Here is a 19,291-nt window from a genome sequence, read left to right on the forward strand (position 1 = left end):
GGATTACAGACCTGTCTTTAGATTGCGTAAACGGAGCATCTTGCTTAAGGATGTAGCTCTTTGTTCACAGGACGAGCAGTGGGAAGTTTACCAGAATGGAGTGCACGTTAGAACGAGTTTTTTGCTGGTCTTCCAGCCAAAGTGGACTGCTTAGCCACCAATTACTGGATGTTTCATCTGAGATGTTTCACTTGCGGTAGGTGAGCTGAACAGGCAGGACAACGGGCGAGCTGTCGCAGGGTGGCAGCAGTTCAGTTTTTGTTCTTTTCAAAGTAAAAGAAACTTGGATTGACAATGAAACGGCGCCGCAAGTACTGGTTTTGGAGACGAAAAGGAGAAAACGCAAAGATGTGTCTGCTCTGCTGTTATGGTAAGATTTAGAGGCTTTATTGGAATGAATGTTGTTTTTGGAAGAGTTTTGCCTGTTTCGTACAGTACAGTCTTGTACTTTTTCTTTATGTCTCATAGATTGTATTGCTCCAATTTGAGTGCAATGATTGATCAGTTGCAGGGATGTGGTCTCACCAAAACAAGTGGAAAAGATCATCTCTCTAATTTGTGTGTTTGGAAGTTGTCTTTGTTAAGCAGTGCTGCTGAGTGCAGCAGTGAGTGTTTTACTAATGTGAATGTTTGGCAAAGGCACTGATCAGACTAGTTGATTCGCTGAGCCATGGCATTTGTCTCCATGTGGACGAGCTTGCCGCCACAAAGCAATGAAGCACGGTCTGAGGGGACACGCTGGATAAAAAAGCAGTTTGTCTACAGAGGCCTGGGAACCATTCCCCCCCAACACAGTGTTTTCCAGCCACTGAAGGCCACTGTCCCCAAAGACCCGTTACCCAACCACGTTTGTGTTTTGTGTGTGTGTGTGTATGTGTGTTTGTGTGCAGCGTTAAATGGCACGTATTTTTGCATGGTTGTGTGTTGCAGTGGGCACCTTTCTTAGGGAGGTGTGTATTGTTGGAGTGCTCGGTCAAGCCCCCCCCCCCCACCGCACCCCCCCACATCTCTTCCTGTTTAAAGAGCAAATGAGAAAACACTGAAGCATTCTGCTTTCGTTCTCGCTGGCAGGAAGGAAAAGGCTGGGAACACTCGCCGGCCAGCTCGAGGCCTTTCACCACGCCTATTGTTTCAACGTGGGAGTGGATGTCACGTGTAGTGAAGTGACACCCTCTTGTCAGAATCGGTGTTTGTCTGCTCTTTTAATACTGTTGTCATTGAGAGTTCACCTTTGAGGTGTTCAAAAGGTTAGACGAAATAACACATATGTTTCAGTGGTGTGGTTGACAAATCACTTCCAGAGGCAAAAATAATAATAATAAAAATAAACCCCAAAACAAAAACAAAATTAACAAGGTAACACGTTTAAGCATTTGCATGTGAATATGTAAACGGTTACGATCTGGGATTTTTAAGTATCGTAAAATCTATATACATACTGTATATTTTTTCCCCCTCAGCTTTAATCCGTGTTTTTCACACCATCTGTTGATTAATATGCGCAAATAAAATATATGTCAGATATGGTGCGAACGGTCCAGTTTGTTCTGGTCAGTCAGTGCTCCCCTTTGACCCCAACGCAAGTGAACTTCAACAACAAAACATTAAGTTAAATGAAGGCGCCAGCATCTTTATTCTGATTCTCACCAAATATGGACACCCCCCTCAAAGTTTGTTGAAAATTGCAGTTTTTGCATATTCATGGAACCAAACAATACCTTTCGACTTCATGCTTGGTGGAGGTAAAAATCTGGTTTTATGTGTGGATAAGCAACCGTTGACGAGAGATTAAACATGACAAATGTGAAACTACCAAATTAATAAACCTACCTTGATGGGTGCATGAATGGTTAGGTCGATAGCTAGAAAGGTAGATGACAGAGAGTCAGACTGAGACATTGTATTTTTCCACAAGGTGAATTCGTAAATCACCAGTATTTCTTAACAACACAAAATGTGAGTCATACATGTAATCAGCATGACATTAGCCAGTGGGTGGTGTTTGGGAAAAGTGCGCAAGATTTCAATGGCATGAGCATAATGGATGACTGTGATGACATACCGTATAAGTCATGGCCTCCGGCTGTCTCTTTTAAATTGTGCGTGTTTTTTATTCCACCCAAGGACATGTGCCTTTGACTTTTTGAAATGAATTCGAGTCAGCTGTCTGGCTTCCACAGAGGCCCATCAAGAATTAAGATATTCTCAAATCCAGCCAGTAAATGTATTCCACAAATTTTACGTTGTGTATGATAATGTTCAGAGAATTAGCATCCAGCCATCGTAGCTTCTGGACTACCCAGTAAAAGTGTGATCTTTTCAGTTGCATCTGTGAAGGAATCTAATTGTAAATGTTTTCACTCTTGTTGTTAGATTACAAAACACAAGAAAACATTGCAGATTCTAAAATTATTTGCTATACTACAGATAATAGAATACCACGTTGCCACCTCCAAAGCTAAAAGATCATTCTGAACATGGTTATTTGATAAATTCAGTTTATGGTCCATAAGACCATCACTAATGTCTGACCTAAAGTTTGTGGTGAAATCATCATCTTCCATTGTTATTTCGGTAAGATATATGCTAAAATCAAAAAAAGACATCTTCTGCAGATAAATTGTATGAGTGAAGTAATCAGATATAAGCTACGTAACCTCTAACACTGGGGTCGGGAACCTATGGCTCGCGAGCCAGATATGGCTCTTTTGATGATTGCATCTGGCTCGCAGATAAAAGAAAATATTGTTGCTTGTTTAATCCATCCATTGATTTTTCACTGCTCATGCCCTGTCCAGGGCTGCAGTTGGCTGCAGGGGCAATTTTAATTGGATGATAATGGCCTACGTCGGCCGTTGCTGTGGAAACAGGTCTTGAATCAGCCCGCTCAGTCATTAGCCCAAAGCTAATCCTTCGACGAACAAGTTGGCGAAAAGAAAAAACGATGATGAGTATGGTCGACTTCAGGACGAATGGACCGAAGGATTCGCCTTTGTGGAGGGAACGGGTTATGCGGTGTGTCTAATTTGCAATGACAAAATACCATCGATGAAACGTACCATAAATACTTACCAAAATGCCATTGTCGAATGTAAAGCGGCACTTTGACACGCGCCATGCTACGTTCACATCAAACTACTCTGCGAGAGACAGCAGAAAGGAAGCGTGCAAGCTACTGAGCAGGGTGCAAGCTAGCCAGCAGCAACTCCGCGTATGGACCCGGCAAGCTGACTATAATTCCGCTAGCTCTGCTAGCAATCGTGAGGAACGGAAAACCATTCACATTAATGGTGAGTATTCCAACAAAATTATTTAAAAGAATACATTCAGAGGCTTATTATTCAACATTTTGTTGAATTCACTTTTGAAATACAGCTGAAAATGATCTTCAACTGGTTTAAAGTGCTGTAGCCTGTCTGATTACCTGAGTATCACCATATCATCCTCATTTTGCAGCATCTCCACTGGTTCTTAGTTTTAAACACCTACTCCGCTCACCAATTGCGAAACTCCATGCTGCTTGTCTTCCGTAACATTCCCTCCATTTTCTATACCACCTGTTCGAAGTTATGGGGAGCTGAAGCCTATCCCAGCCGAAATTGGTCAGAAGGCAGACTAGAACCTGGTTTGGTTGCAGTCACTTCTATACAGATTCGCTTCCATTCGCTTGTATATTTACACCGTCACCCTGTGAGATCTGCGCCCACATGGCCTGCACAGATGTGAGGTGAATGTACCACTACACCATAAGTGAGGTCACCTGTAACCTTTTTCCTCTTTTTGAAACAAACTGAGAACTCATCTGTTGAAGACCACTTCCTCCCAACCATGAAGCTGCAATTCCACTTCTCTGTGGACATCCATCGATTGTTTACATGTTTGTTGGTACTGTACTACTGTGCTGTATGGATGTATGTACATCAATTGGTCAAACTTTACTGATACAGCCATTTTTATCAATAAAATTCCTCTGAAAGTGTTTTGCATGAATTAAAATCTAGGTTTTACACGATCAGAATTGTGGGGCCTATTACGATCCGCAAATTTAAAAAAAAAAAAAAGAGAAAGATAATTAATCTCCGATTAAACAATGGATTATTAACTTAATTGGTTCCCGTGATAATATGGAGAAATTCTCGGTGAGGTGGTTTCATTTTTGGTCGCACATGTGCGCAATCTTGTGATATTTGTCAACCTGTACCGACGATAGTTGCACTTCTAAATACATGATGGTCTGAGTATTTTTAGGTGTCATTCTTTGTGCAGGTGAAATTAAATATACAGTGATGTCTCTACTCTGTAGCATTTTAGAACACTGGAAGCTCACTGCGGAACAAATATAAAACATTGCACCCTGCAGGTGAATAATGTCATGGCTTCATTAAGCACTTTACTTGAAGAGTTAAATTAGATCAAATGTGATTCCTCATCCATTGCATTAATTATTAATATGAAGAATTTTGTATTAGTTCCAAATTAGATTACACAGGTGAGTTAATTGTTATTAAGTGCTTGCTTAAAATCTGATTTAGTCAATGTTTCCTGCTGAGAAAGATGATCAAGGCTAAGAGAGCTCGTGAATGAAAGCAATCAGGCATCTTCTGCGCTCGGATGCTCTTCAAGAAGTAAATGGTTGAATGCATTTACTTATCGCCGCTTGGATTTCTGATCGACAACAGTGTGGGTGAAGGCGTGTGTCCCAGGTTGTTTACGGGAACCAATCCAGTCCAGGTTGTGTCTGTGATGCGGGGGCAGATGCTTACCAGACTCACTACTTGCCCGCTCTCAGCTGTTCCTTGCGTGCGTGTGCGTGCCTGTGCATGCATACGCGTGTGCATGCATATACGTGTTGCGGGTGGTGCCAGCTTTCAAACACCACCACCCATTCATCATTGACCCTGATAAACAGCAGGAGCAAGTATGAAAAAAAAAGAGTTTACGTGGAGTGTCTGCATCATATCACATGGTTGTGTATCTGAGATGCATGCGATCAGATTAACCAGTGTGAATTTAATTAATGATGTGTGTTGAAGGCCCCTCTTGGCTTTTAGAGATGTGGTGGGCAATAGCCTGCAGCCATGCTGCTGCAGTCCTCTCATTACCTCAGGCATAAAACAAAAGATGGATCAGAGTGATGAGAGTGCGGTGTGGGCCAAATAGGCTGTGAGAAACTCTCTCACTTTTCACTGCTGTCATGCTTCTGATGGGCTGAAAATCTGAAGCAGGTGGTTCAGTTGAATGTAGATATAGAAGATGGGAGTGTGTTAGGTTTGTTGTACTGCGTTTTGGTTTGGATTTTGATAAAACGATCCCCCCCCCCAAAAAAAAAATATATATATATATACTGCATACAGTGTGTATATATATATATATATATATATATATATATATATATATATATATATATATATGCGATTGGCTGGCAACTGATTCAGGGTGTCCCCCGCCTACTGCCCGGAGACGGCTGGGATAGGCTCCAGCACCCCCCGCGACCCTAGTGAGGATCAAGCGGTTCGGAAAATGGATGGATGGATGGATATATATATATATATATATATATATATGCGGTGCATATAAAATAACCTCACGGAACATCAGTGACCTGCCATGCATAATTAATATCATCCTTGAGTACATTGGAAAGGGGAAGAGAATACTGTGCTATCAAGTGTGTTATGTGTGTAATGAAGAATAAAGCAGAGTATGATATAAAGTGTAGCTACCCACCGCTGTGTCCTCAGTGAAGATGAAAGATTCACACCTATTTGCAGCTTCTTAAGCAAAAATGGGGCAGGAAATGAGATGGATGCATTATGTTCTTGTTTGGTAATGGGGTGCTATATTCAGAAGTGGCTTCTTGCATGTGCACCACAGTGGTAAGGGAACTTTTCCAGATTAGATCCAATCGTGTGTTGGATGTAAATAGGGCCATTGTTCGCAATGTGAAACTCCATACATGTTTCATACATGCTACTATGGAAAACAACTGTTCATACCATTTACCAAGAAAAAGTATTACATTGACAATAAAGTTGTATCCAATCCAATCCAATTGTTTTATGCAGATGTGAGATGCTAAATTAATAATTAAATCATTACACAAATGCCCGTGTTAAGCGATGATCGTCATCTTATCATAATGTTAACTGGGGGGATAATGGAAATGTGGTGGACAATGTATGTGACTCTCATAATCAAAGTAATTCTTTCAAAAGACAGAAATTGTAATTGGATGGTTTTTGTGTGTGACCTGACCTTGAGGTGCTCATCCATGCCCAGGAAGGAACACTTTATTTTCTGTATACAGCAACCAGATTTCCTGTCTGAAGTTTACACATACACACACACACACACACACACACAGGATTTGTACAGAGACCTGCTGGCAACTCTGCAGACTAAAGGCAGGGTTGAAATCTGGATGCACTTTGTACTCTTCCGGTCATTAATTAACATATAGCCTAATGAGGCCTGGACAGCCTCAAATATTTGTGTGTGTGTGTGTGTGTGTGTGCATGTGTCTTGTTTGCTAGTGTAGTGCAATACAGTCAACGATGCGTGAGTTGGGCATTTAGTATTGAAAGGGTTGAATTTTAATAGCTCCAGATAGAGTACAGTATTAGCAAGCAACAGTACAATAGGACATCGAAGGTCAAACACGATCCATCTCAGACTGCAAGTAAACATCTGATAGTTTTGGAAATTTGACACATTTACCATAGAAAATAAACCCATTAGCATTATCAATACTGTTTGCCACAGGCAAACTGTCCACATCATATTTACATTATTTTCTTTGGCCAGTTTCAAGTAATAATTTTGGTATGAAACAAGATAGCTGCTGTTCCTATTGTAGTATTAAATCAAAACACTTTGATGCTTCAGCTACATATTCCTTTTGGAAGAGGGACATTCTTTTGAAGTAATTGTAGTAAAAAAGCCAAAATGCTAAAGATTAAAATGGGCATTGACTTTCTATTAAAGTTTAACAAGTGTCTAATGGAGTATAATGCAAAATTCTGGCATGGCCCGATATTTATGACAGCGAAGTTTTGAAGCTTATTTCCCGGATTTTGGTTGAAATCTGAATTGTATGAACTTTTGAGACCGTTTCACTGTATTCGAGTGTGTCATGAAGAAAAACAAGAAATGGAAACAGTGAAATGTGAACACTAAAAATAGAGAATGTCACAGAAGGTCAATTGACTCATTCTTTGTCATTGAATATTCTTACATATTTCACAAGCTGTGTTCCTGTGTTGAAGTTGACAGGCTTGTCTTGGTGAACCAAAAGAAAACTAAACATAAAACAAAAATATCTCATTATTACAGTTCATTGCATCATCGAACAACCCTAAATGACACTTGATGTAGATGGATATATCCAGTGTTTAAACAATAAGTATTCTGCCAGTGTGTTCGCATTTGCATATCCTATCTCGGGCCAATTTGTGTGTGCAGTTTAGCCTGAAATTTAAAGCATATGATGACACACGCCAGCAACGCCGCTCAGGGCCTCTGAAGATGACTTTGCTCTCAAACAGATCAATTCTTCATCATCTCTGGCTGTACTTCTCTTGTGTCACACGACCCCCTCTTCCCTTAGCGGGGGTTGGTTATCGTGGCGTTCTGCATCTTCTGTGTACTATGGCCCTAAGCAGTATCCAGGGGCAGCAGATGAGTGTGGCCATTGGCTTCCCCCCCTCTTACTGGCCCTCCCCTCGTCCTACACAATGGGACTGATTGTCCACGCGACACACACGCACAGAGGGGGTTTTGCTCTGCTTGCGGGCTGACTGGCGCTCCCCCACCATATGCCCCATCTCCAGCGGAATGTGATTATCTTCCGTCGCTGTGGAGAGGAAGGCAGTGCAGTGCGAAATGGGAGAGAGAGCAAGAAAGAGAGAGAGAGCAAGATGAGAGGTTGAGCTGAAGGGTGAGTCAGTGTCACTGAGCGAGCAAGTGAGAGGAGGGGAGGCAGCGACGGAAGGAAGGGAGGATGCGAGCAACGCAGCCAGGCAGCAGTGCAACAGCAGGCTAAATCTGCCCACCTGCTCTGAGAGGGCGAACCTTTATTTTATTTTATTTTTATTATTTTCCGGTTGGGAGTACATTTTCCTCTCTGAACCGTACTTGTGTGACTGGACACAATCTCCACTCAGGTTAGTGCTTTACCGGCATGCGCAACGCAGTCATGGGGCGTTGGGTTGAGTGGGCTGACATATGAAGCAGCGCCACACCAGAAAGGTGTTATCTGTGTAGCGCGCGCGCGCACACATACGCACACACACACACACACACACACACAAAAGAAGGGTGCCTTTCGCTGAGTTTTGGTTAATGAAGGAGGGGGCACACATGTTGTGTGTATGCTGTAACGTGGTGTCAGATGAGTCTCTCAGCTGCAGGGAAATGCACTAAAGATCTGCAACACGCACACACACACACGCACACACACATATATACACACACACACATGCTTTTCCATTGGCTGCTGCTGTTTACCCCAGTTAACTGTGTTCCCTTTGAATGGAGCATTGGTCCCTGCTGCCCTGCATAAGCTGTGGGAAAATATGCACTGTTAAGTGTGTTCTCCCAGTCGTGTGTGTGTGTGTGCGTGCGTGCGTGCGTGTGTGTGTGTGTGTGTGTGCGTGCGTGTGCGTGTGTGTGTGTGTGTGTGTTCACTGTAGCCTGCTGCTGCTGAGCTGACTACAAACTGATTTAAAGTCAGCTTGTCATTACTGAGGTAATATGACCTCTTGATGATAGCTGTAATAGTTCTTGAATTGGCACTCTTGGCATAGAAACCTGCTTCTTTTTGCTTTTATTTATTTGAAACCTTGAAAGAAACTGGTTTGCTTCATTGTACTTATAATAACTTCAGGATCGTGTTGTTGGCCCACTGGTTATAATGAGTGTCCGTCACTGCCATGGCAACTACAGATCACCTGTTTTAACAGGCTCTATAGCTACCACGTATGTTGTCTTTGCACCAGCATTGATTCAGAATTGCTACATTGAAATATGCTAAAATGAGCAGAATCATTTGGAATATAAATAGATGTGTCAACTGAAAGTAACGTTACAATGTATATTTTCATTGAGACCTTCGCAAAGTAGCAATGTTAATGCTTTCGCGTCTATGGATGGCTCATTTCAAAGAAATGATTCCCTTCGGTTGTTTTAGGTGTACTTTGATTGAGAAGCACTTTTCATTGATGGTTGTTTTTATGTTTATGTTATTATAACACCGAAGTTCAATTTTTACAGGGCAGAAATTGATAATCTAAGAATATTACATTATTTAACAGCGTTTATAGGGCCACCACAAATTAATACATCTTACTCTCACGGCCAGATTCTGCTGGTTCAGTTAAATCTAATGCATCAGTCAACATTTTTACCCCACAATAATTCTGGAATGCACAGGTTTAGGTAGCCTCGTCACCATGTGACAAGGTGCCACAGAAGGAGACATCCTAAAGAACACCTCAGGTCTTGATGAATTTTTTTTCCACAGGAATTTTGCCATGTAACTTTCAGTCTTACACAGGTCAGTGCAACAAAAGTACATACAGTATTTTGTAGCACTTGGTTAAGGCTTTTTAATGAACAAAGTTTGTTGGCTCTAAGGCTCGACACTGCAAGCAATATTCCCGGAAATGCTCCATCTTTACAGTGTGTGCTGGTAAAAAAAAATGTCATCCGGTCGCACGTTTTAATTTGTTTTGCAACGGGTCATCTTTCATCCGGAATACTTAAGTATCACATGCCATGGTTTCGGCCGTGCATGATTCACGAAAAAAAAATTGTACATTCACCTGCAGCCAGCATGTTCAATCCACATTGCGCGTGTGCCATGGTCATGTCTCGTGGAGGAGGCGAGAAACCTTCTTGGATCAGGAAGCCGCAACAATCGGCACAAGTCACCGTCGTAAGAGGCTCGCTGCTAGTAGCAGAACAGCCTTCAGACTACTTTTTCAAAGGCAAATGAATCTGCACAGTTAACTGATGCAGTCACATTCTCTTCATCACAGAAATAGATGTGATGAAGAGACTCAATACTCATCCTCGAGCTGCAACAGATCAGCTCAAATTAAAAGTTCAATTATGCATTTCTGTCTTGATTGTTAAGGAAAAAAATTTTTCCTTTTCCTTCATTTGGACATTTAAGTCTTAGGCATTGTCTTCTTTTTAACAGAAATGAAACAAAAATAAATGTGTTGCCTCAAAAACAACTAATATAAATCCAAACAAAATATGACTCAAAATAAAGAATAAACTGCCTGTGTTATAAATGACATTTAACATTTACCACAAAAAAAAAACAAATTGGAGTGCCTTTAAATTAGTCCCCTTTAAACAGCCATTAAACTTTAAATATTATGACCAAAACACTGAACAAGAATACCATTTAGAGCCACTATAGCAGTTTTACTTTAAAAATTCCATCCGTCATCCGAGCTTCAATGAGTTCCCACATACCCCTGTAATGTTCTCAAATCGGCCTGGTTGGTAAAACACCGCTTTGGTTGACCTAATCCAAAGCGGTGCTGAGGGGCCAGGATTAATTACGATGCTAGGCAGGCTGCGACGCTTTGGTTTTGCCTAAAGGAAAAGAGCGAGGAGGCCTCACTATAAGAGCTGGGCCCTCTGCTTTGAACAAAATACTGCTCAAATAAAATATTTTTTCAGTATCTTCTTTTAAAATGACACAGTTAGATGTTTTAGCCGCTGCTTGTTTACAGCCAGCTCCAATATTTTGCAGTTATCAGAGTTTGAGGCCCTGTCAGTCCATACATCATATAGTACTAGAGTATGCCAACTTAGAGGACTATACTGTACGTCAGCAAATATGATCATGCTGTACTACCAAAAGAAAGGGTGAGATATTCTGCACTGGTGCGACCAACTGAAAAAGTTGATCGCACCACTGCAGAAAATCATGTCGCTAATGATCATCCTCAGCACTTTTATTTTCTCATCTTCTGTAGAGATAGTCAAAAAATACTTTGTGGTCTCCCTGGGATGGGGAAATAGACGTGGTATGAACTGAAATGTGCATCTGAAAAAGAGAACATGTTTCTCAAGTGAAACTAAAAGGAGGAAGAAGGCAGCCCTGTCGCAGTGAATCGCAATGTACATGCAAATAGAGCTGATGTCTCAGCAGCTACTTGTGCACACCAAGTGTGATCTGTCATCACCATATTCTATTACCATTTTATTTTTCACTTTTTTACCACATTGAGTTAGTTGTGTGTGCGTGGGTATGTGTGTATGTGTGTGTGTTTCCTTCATCTTCCTCATACTGTAAAGGCTTAAGTAAAAATAAAATGCTGTCATGCCCAATGCAAAGGCACCGGCTCCTTTTTTGGCAACGAGTCAAGTTGCTGTATTGTCCTCTCCTTTGTTCAGCGGTTTGTCTTTCTGCTGAGCTCTCATGGCACCAACCAGAAATGCTGATTCTCTTTGACATCGTATTCCTCACGAGGTGTCAGATGAAGCGTGGCGCTCACACCTGTGTGTGTGTGTGTGTGTGTGTGTCAAACAGGTTTTGAGAGAGTGAATAACTTTTTTTTTCCTCAAAGCTGCTTCAAAAGCATTTTCAGTTGTCAGCATTGAAGTCTTTGCTCTGCTACCCCACTCTGTCTATACTGGGGGTACTCAAATACTGAGTCCAAAGGTCCATTTATCAAGGTTGGTCAAACCACATGCGTCCTTTTCAGTCATAGCAAAAACCTCGACGGAAATAAAACACAAACAAAACGTGACCCTTGTCGTGACGCATTTCCGCATTTAGGGTACAGAGGCGTTGTAACTTCCAGTCGCTAGTTTAATAGTATTTGCATCAAACTCTTTAAAATAAACACGTATAAACAGTTGTACTAACTGCAGGATGAGGATAAATGTTCTCACGAAGCTTCGTGGCAGATCGGCCGACTCCATCGCCTCACCGGAGTGAGAGAGCGTGTAGTTTCATAACTCCCCGGGGAACCAAGCAAGGAGAAACACAAAGAAAGATGGACAGACTACGGTACTTTCGTCCATTCAACATTGCAATAAGTTAAAAAGTCTTGCCGGATGCCGCCACATCACAGACTTAGCTGGAGGAGCTATTCCTTTGTCTTGAAAAAGTCACTATTTTGGAGGACATTTCCAGTTACGAGCGATTGAATACACCAATTTGAAAAACCCATATTAACAGAATCTTTCAAGAATTCAGTTGTTTTTCCTTCAGATGGCACCCTGGTAGCTGGGAATTAACGGAAACCCGAAGTTGGTGCTCATCCCAATCTTTCCACCAGAAATAGCTCCTGGGCTTTTCATGCAAATAGTTTACTCAAAACCAAAATACCAGCATGCTGCCTTGCGTCATTGTTGGAATAAATGTTCGTACGTTTTCCCATATTTACTCCTATTGTAGTTACAAAGAGTTTGTTCAAGAGTGTGACTCTGCAGAAATCTCATTTCTCATTTCCGAGGATGAGGGGTTTGACAATCTAGGTGTGACCAAAAGTGTCCCGCTCTCGGCTTTTAAGTTAACATCCTTTTGGTGAAGTTAACGGCTTCTGATAAAAGTTAACAGCTGCTAGTGAAGACAACATCAACTCAAGGACGACACCTGTGGGACGTCAACAACGGCAATCACGGACCACTGGCCCCCCAGCATCACCCTTCTGACCACCTCTGGAGCGCATTATGTATTCTGATTGCACGCCCCATTTGGAGGACTCATGGCTGTTCTGAAACGTGAACTCTGCCCCACATCCATTAGAAGATCGTGAATCAGGGACGTTCTGTCAATAAATGCAAGGAGACAAATGCCGTCTCTTCAGAGTTGCCCCGGAACCTGTCACGATCTTCATGGCAGGGCCACTTCGAGAGCTGCTCCGAGATTGTGAACCGAGACAATGTTCTAGCGCACTCTCTCTTGCAAGAAAGACAACCATGCCTGCCTCCTGAGTCTTCCTGTTCCTGATGTATTATTAGCATCTGATTACCAGCCATAACTGTGTTTTTGGAACTTGTGCACATTGTTTGTTATGATGGGCGAAAATAGAAAAAAATAGGATAAATTAAAAATTTGACCTTGCAAAATTATCTCAATTTTTACATTTTTTTTCCCTGCAGAATAGTCACCTTTTTCGTATTCTAACACCAGACTGAAATGGGATGTTTGTAACTCGAGGTTCCACTGTCGGTGGTCAGCAGGTTGGATGTGGTCCACTGGCCACCCAATGAGTACCACTTGTCTATACCAAACAACAAGCGTTTTTTTTTTTTTAATAATCGTCCAAAAATGTATGCCAAACTGTTCACCTTAAGACTTGCAGGCATTGATAAAAGGCTTTAAACATTAGGTGACAAAATATTGAGGTGTACTCTGCCATGTTTAACTGCTCTAATTGAATTTAGAGGCTCGACCTTTTGTGTTAATTAATTTTCTTTTTTTTTTTTTTAAACACCACCAATGCAAAGCATTGAAAACCTCTGCTCATTCTTCACAATTTCCAGACAGAAAAAGATCAGGATGGATAAAACTTCTTGACTTCATTTTGTCAATGTCTTGAAACCGGTTGGGAAAAGCCAGAGGCTATATGGCAAACAAGCTCCCAGACAGCAAAACGAATGAGAGACACATGTGATCAGCCCCACAGAAATTGTTTTTTTTGTTTCATTGCTGTCACTATATAAATCGAAGATTATGTTGGTGTTAAATATTACTGTGGCATGTCACATGGCAATTGAGTTTAATGTTTTGCTGCCTCAGAACGCTTCACTTACACCGCGTGAGCAAAACATTCAGCCGATTTGTCCTTTGCTGGCAGTGTTGGTAGGACAGTAAATGCGTAAAATGCGACAGTAAAAACGAGTAATTTACAAGTAATGCAACTTATCACATGAAAGTACATTTCATTCCGGTATGTGCGATCAGTATTAAAATCACCATGCACTGGAGCAAAGCAATTGACCACAAATATGTCACACACACACACACGCACGCACGCACACACACACACACACACACACACTCCTTGCTGCACAAATGCCATTAAAAACTATTAACTATAAAAAACTAACTAAAATTAATCTGAACGGTCATGTCCCAGCAGATATCGGTCCGTGTACAGAGTATCAAACGGCAGATATAAATAGATTAAAGAAAAAAGATAAACTTTTCAGCGGTTAGAATGGTCCAAATCAAATCATAGCTTTCCACATTGACCCCCATTCAAATTGGGTAGCAGATGAAATTCCCAGAATGCACCGCACCACTCTGAGAACGTCAAGTGTTATTAGAATTATAATTATTATTACCGGTAGTAGACCAACCTGAACACCGTTCATTAAAGTTGATAGCACATAGAATGCATTCATGGTTTGGCTTCTCGCCACATAAGCTCAATAAATGTGCACCCGGGCTACCTGTCGCTATTGAATATTTTTAGAACTGATTATTCCATCCATTAATTGCCGACAGTTTTACTTTAGAGTGTATTACGAAGCCAGTTCCCAGAAAACTGTTTATGAAAAAATTGTTGTTGTTTATTTGGTGGTGTTGAGTGATTCAAAAAACAACTCAACAACAATTAAGCAATATGACCCGAGAAAGATTGATATTGTTCTCACCAACCTTGTTGAAACTGATTCACTTACAGGTTCCGTCATTGTTTAATGACTTGTATATAAAAGCAGATGACATGACAGAAATCAGAGGATATTGGTAATTACTCCTGAGAGGCTGAAATCAAAGGATTTGAAGCTGAAATATAGCTCGAAACATTGACTCTGTGATTAAAATTGTCAAATGATGTTCATTCATTTTTATTTTTTTCTGTAACTCTGTGTGTTGTTGCTTCAGACTCAGCCTTCAGCTTTCCTGCGCATTCCAGTTTTGTGCTGAGAATGTGGACTCCAGAGCCTCTTGTCAGAGACGCTCATTCATACTCGACACAGGAATCCTGCTGGAAACAATGATCTTGTTTGAGTTCTGTCTGTGCTGTTCGATAGGGCAAAATATTCCCTCTCTATTTATCTCATGTTTTATGGATCAAGTGAAATCTCATGAATTCGGTATAATTCATTTGCAATTCAGCATCACTGATAAAATTCAGACATGCAGTGTGCAGGAAATTTGCTCTGACGGTGTACAATTGTCCTCCTCAAAATCACAGTTCTTAACAACGTACATGCATTTCTCTTCATCAGTTTCATAGGCTAAAACGTAATCTACAGTATGTCACTTCAGTGACTCGTGGTTGAAAAATGACGACTTGTTGTTGCCAGAAGGTCAGTTATGAATGTCAATATCATAAGGTACAATGCGGCAGCTAGTGATCTCATTTTAACACAGAAGTGAATGTGGGGAAAAAAAAGCACTCGTCACTCACTCAACATCTGGAAAAAAACAAAAAAAAACAGGAAATGTCAGTCACTGTCAACAGAATATGACTAGACCATGCCCTCATCAACCTTCCACTAATGTCATCTCCTCTTCCTTTGTGTCAGCAACTTCATGCCTTTTAGTCTGCATTGAACGGAGACCAGCAACAGATGAACAGAATTTCTCATGAGGTTATTTTCGGAAATGTTCCAAACTCAGCAAGTACTTTTGCTTCATAGATGGCTGCTATTTTTGGATGGAAATGGAAAAAGGCTAAAAATGGAAATGACTGCATTGAAATTGCTTGAAATAGGCTTGCGGCCGATGGTTGAGTGGTTACAGCGTCAACCTCACAGTGCAGAGGTGGTGGGTTCGATCCCAGCTCCGGCCTTCCTGTGTGGACTATGCATGTTCTCCCTGTGCTAGCGTGGATTTTCTCTGGGTACGCCGGTTTCCTCCCCCATTCCAAAAACATGCATGGCAGGCTGATTGGACACTCTAAAATTGTCCGTAGGCGTGAGTGTGGGCGTGGATCGTTGTTGTTCTCCATGTGTCCTGCGATTGGCTGGCAACCGGTTCAGGGTGTCCCCCGCCTACTGCCCAAAGACAGTTGGGAGAAGCTCCAGCACCCCCCGCGACCCTTGTGAGGATACAGCGGATGGGAAAATAAATAAATGGATGGATGGATAAGAACTTATTATTGCAATGAATTTAAGATTGAGAGTGTCAGTTTCACTTTGACACTCACTCTGAACCGAGAAAGCCAGGCTTGGCATTAAAGTGCTACCTATGATGAAGCCCACTTGTTTATTAATGAGAAGTGTGCCAGGGCCCAGAGGGATGTGCTGATTGGATGAACAGCCTATTGATTGACATATTTCAACACTGCCGCCAGGTGACTGTGATATGTTTTCCGCAACAGACTGGTAGGTCACAGGGGGACGGAGCAAGGGGGTGACAGGAAAGAAGAGGCCCAGTGAAAAGGGCGAAGTATGAACAGAGACTTTCTCTGCTTTCTACATCCGAAACGGGCCTCTTTTGACTCTTCTTGTGCTGTACTGCGACTCAATCTGTTTTTAAACCAAAAAAGACCATGAGTTCCACTTTTTAACCCCGCTGAGGAGTTTGTTGCTTTACTTGTGGCCAACTACGAGCTTCACTTTCTGATTCGTATGAAGGTACTGCCTTTTTGTGACAATTGTCATACATATGGCAAAATACGGCGGCCCGGTGGTCGACTGATTAGCGCGTCGGCCTCACAGTGCAGAGGTGCAGGTTTCGATTCCGGCTCCGGCCTCCGTGTTGTGGAGTTTGCATGTTCTCCCCGTGCCTGCGTGGGTTTTCTACGAGTACTCCAGTTTCATCCCACATTCTAGAAACATATGTGGCAGGTTAATGGAACACTCTAAATCATCCCTAGTTGTGAGTGTGAGCACGGATGGTTGTGAGTTTATATGTACCCCGTGATTGGCTGGCAACCAGTGGTTCAGGGTGTGCCCCACCTACTGCCCAGTGACAGTTGGGATAGGTTGCAGCACACCTGCTGCACCCCTTGTGAGGATAAGCGGATCAGATATTGGATGGATGGATGGATTTCAAAATACAAATGCACACACGCAGATGACCACAAAGCAAGGCTTGAAATGAAGGGTTTCACATCGCTATTTGCAGGTCAAACTTAATATTACATATAATACATATTGAAGAGCGAAACAGAGACTAAAATGCCAAAAGAAAGTTACATTTTGACAAGTGGCATACTCGCGAAGGGATGACGAGAACAGATGGTGAAGCCATGCTAAATGCCAAGCTAACCTATGAATGACAGGACTACCGTGTTAAACACCGCAATGTGATTGATGACGCTTCTGACAGACGAATCTGTCTGGAACCCCGCCGAGAACATCCAACTTTGAACAGCATAGTTGCAGGACAATTAATATTTTCTGGAGAGAAAAATCACACACACTACATTGAACCGGAACCGGCAATGAATTAATTGCCCGTACGAATGGACAATTAAAACTCATTCACTCCCAAACACGTTTTTAAACGTCTTTTCAGACTTGGTCCAGAATTGGCTGGTACTGAATGAGTTAATAGGCCTCTCACAGGTGAAGCCAGATAAGAGGCATCTTATGTTGCCACTGTTGCTGACAACTCTTTTTTTTTCAGCTGAGAAATAAATGAATGCTCCACAATGTTAGAAAGATACTCTTCGAATGAAATCATTGATTTGAAAAATTATTCCACAAAGGAAAGAAAATTTATCGTTGCCATGTATCCCACTGGACATCCTCTGTATTTTCTCATGTATTCTCTTTCAAAAGTGGACAGAATTCTAATTTGACCATAGCTGAGTTTTGACAGAATTGAATGGAGATGGAAACAGTTCATTTAGCACATTTACTGTACTGTAATGAATCAACTATGAACTGGTTCCAAATGAAATTATAAATGATGATGTGTAATTTCAAACAGCATCGAGCAGCATTCCTCAGTACTTTAAAATCATTTTGGAAAATGGCATTGAATATATCCCAATCCTTAATTGATCATTTGTTCTCCTTTTTTTTTTTGCACTTGTGTGGGCTTTTAGGCATTGATTTTTCAGTGTTTAAGCCTCGCCTAAGGCCGGTGTTATCTGAGGGCTAGTTTCAAACGCAGACGAACTTGTTAACCAGCTAAAACAGAAATGTGTGTTCAGATCATGCTAAAAGTGTTTCTTCACATCCTGGCCCGTGCAAGGTGCGTGCTGCGAGTTGAGATGAGCAGTGGCTACTTGAGGTACACTTCACGGGGCATGAGGTTGGCTCAATTTTAATGCAGCTGCAGCAGCAGCTATAATATTATCGGTTCTACCACATGCTCTGCATTAAAATTGCCTGGAGCTGCTATTTCGATGTGGTGCGAGACATTCATTCATTCATTTTCCGAACCGCTTGATCCTCACTAGGGTCGCGGGGGGTGCTGGAGCCTATTCCAGCTGACTTCGGGCAGTAGGCGGGGGACACCCTCTATCGGTTGCCAGCCAATCGCAGGGCACACAGAGACGAACAACCATCCACGCTCACATTCACACCTAGGGACAATTTAGAGTGTTCAATTAGCCTGCCACGCATGTTTTTGGAATGTGGGAGGAAACCGGAGTACCCGGAGAAAACCCACACAGGCCCGGGGAGAACATGCAAACTCCACACAGGGAGGCCGTAGCTGGAATTGAACCCGGTACCTCTGCACTGTGAAGTCGACGTGCTAACCACTGGACTACCGGGCCGCTGGTGCGAGACAAACAACATGAAATAGAAATAGTCTTGTTGCCTTTCATGCATTCTTTTCAGGAAAATCTCTCATGTCAGCATGAAAGCATTCATCCACAATAATGCTGTTGTGTTTTAATGTTCAGAGTCAAGCATTTGCGGCGTTTATTATTTCTGGAAAAATTCTATATTTTGGTGGTGGCTTCAGTTCCCATTCAGTGACGGTGAGAACAACTGACTGGCAAACTGTCCAGCGTGTAGTCTGCCTTTCGCCCAAAGTCATCTTGCATAGCATCAACTTTACCCCATTGACCCCAAAGAGGATTAGCAGAATTGAAAAGGATTGAATAAATGTTGGTGGCAAATTAATAGGCAAACACCGAAATTGTTTTTCAGTGTTTGTTTTCACTCAATTCAAAATGTCTCTTGACTCCTTCGTCTCATTCACCTGGCTTGCGTGCTTCTTCATCCATTTGTTCTTGTGAGATGCATTGGCTTTAGCGACGTTCCAATATTGACAAGAAATTGTGGGAGATTTTGGAGGGAGTGCCTCGAATCCATTCTTTTTCTGTAAATAAGAGAAATCAACGAATTCGGTTGTCCCGACACAAAGGGTCTCATCTGGTTGTTTCAGCCACATAAAAAT

At 41.9% G+C, this 19,291-nt stretch overlaps 1 protein-coding gene across 2 annotated transcripts in view; it reads left to right on the plus strand.

Annotated features, from left to right (window-relative positions):
* Window positions 1-19,291, plus strand: part of LOC147205959 (FYVE, RhoGEF and PH domain-containing protein 4-like) — a 59,488-nt gene that overhangs the window by 6,318 nt on the left and 33,879 nt on the right. The window contains exon 1 of one of the 2 annotated variants that reach the window (XM_086108262.1): window positions 133-370. The exons of the other annotated variant lie outside the window; for it this stretch is intronic. Coding sequence (XP_085964388.1) covers window positions 295-370 — 76 coding nt within the window. The 5' untranslated portion in view covers window positions 133-294. Of the gene's footprint in view, window positions 1-132; window positions 371-19,291 lie in introns of those variants that run through there. 2 annotated transcript variants of the gene reach the window in all.

The sequence above is a fragment of the Hippocampus guttulatus genome, chromosome 4, assembly GCF_054856545.1.
Source record: "Hippocampus guttulatus isolate MCC_2025c chromosome 4, RoL_Hgut_1.0, whole genome shotgun sequence".
NCBI lineage: Eukaryota > Metazoa > Chordata > Actinopteri > Syngnathiformes > Syngnathidae > Hippocampus > Hippocampus guttulatus.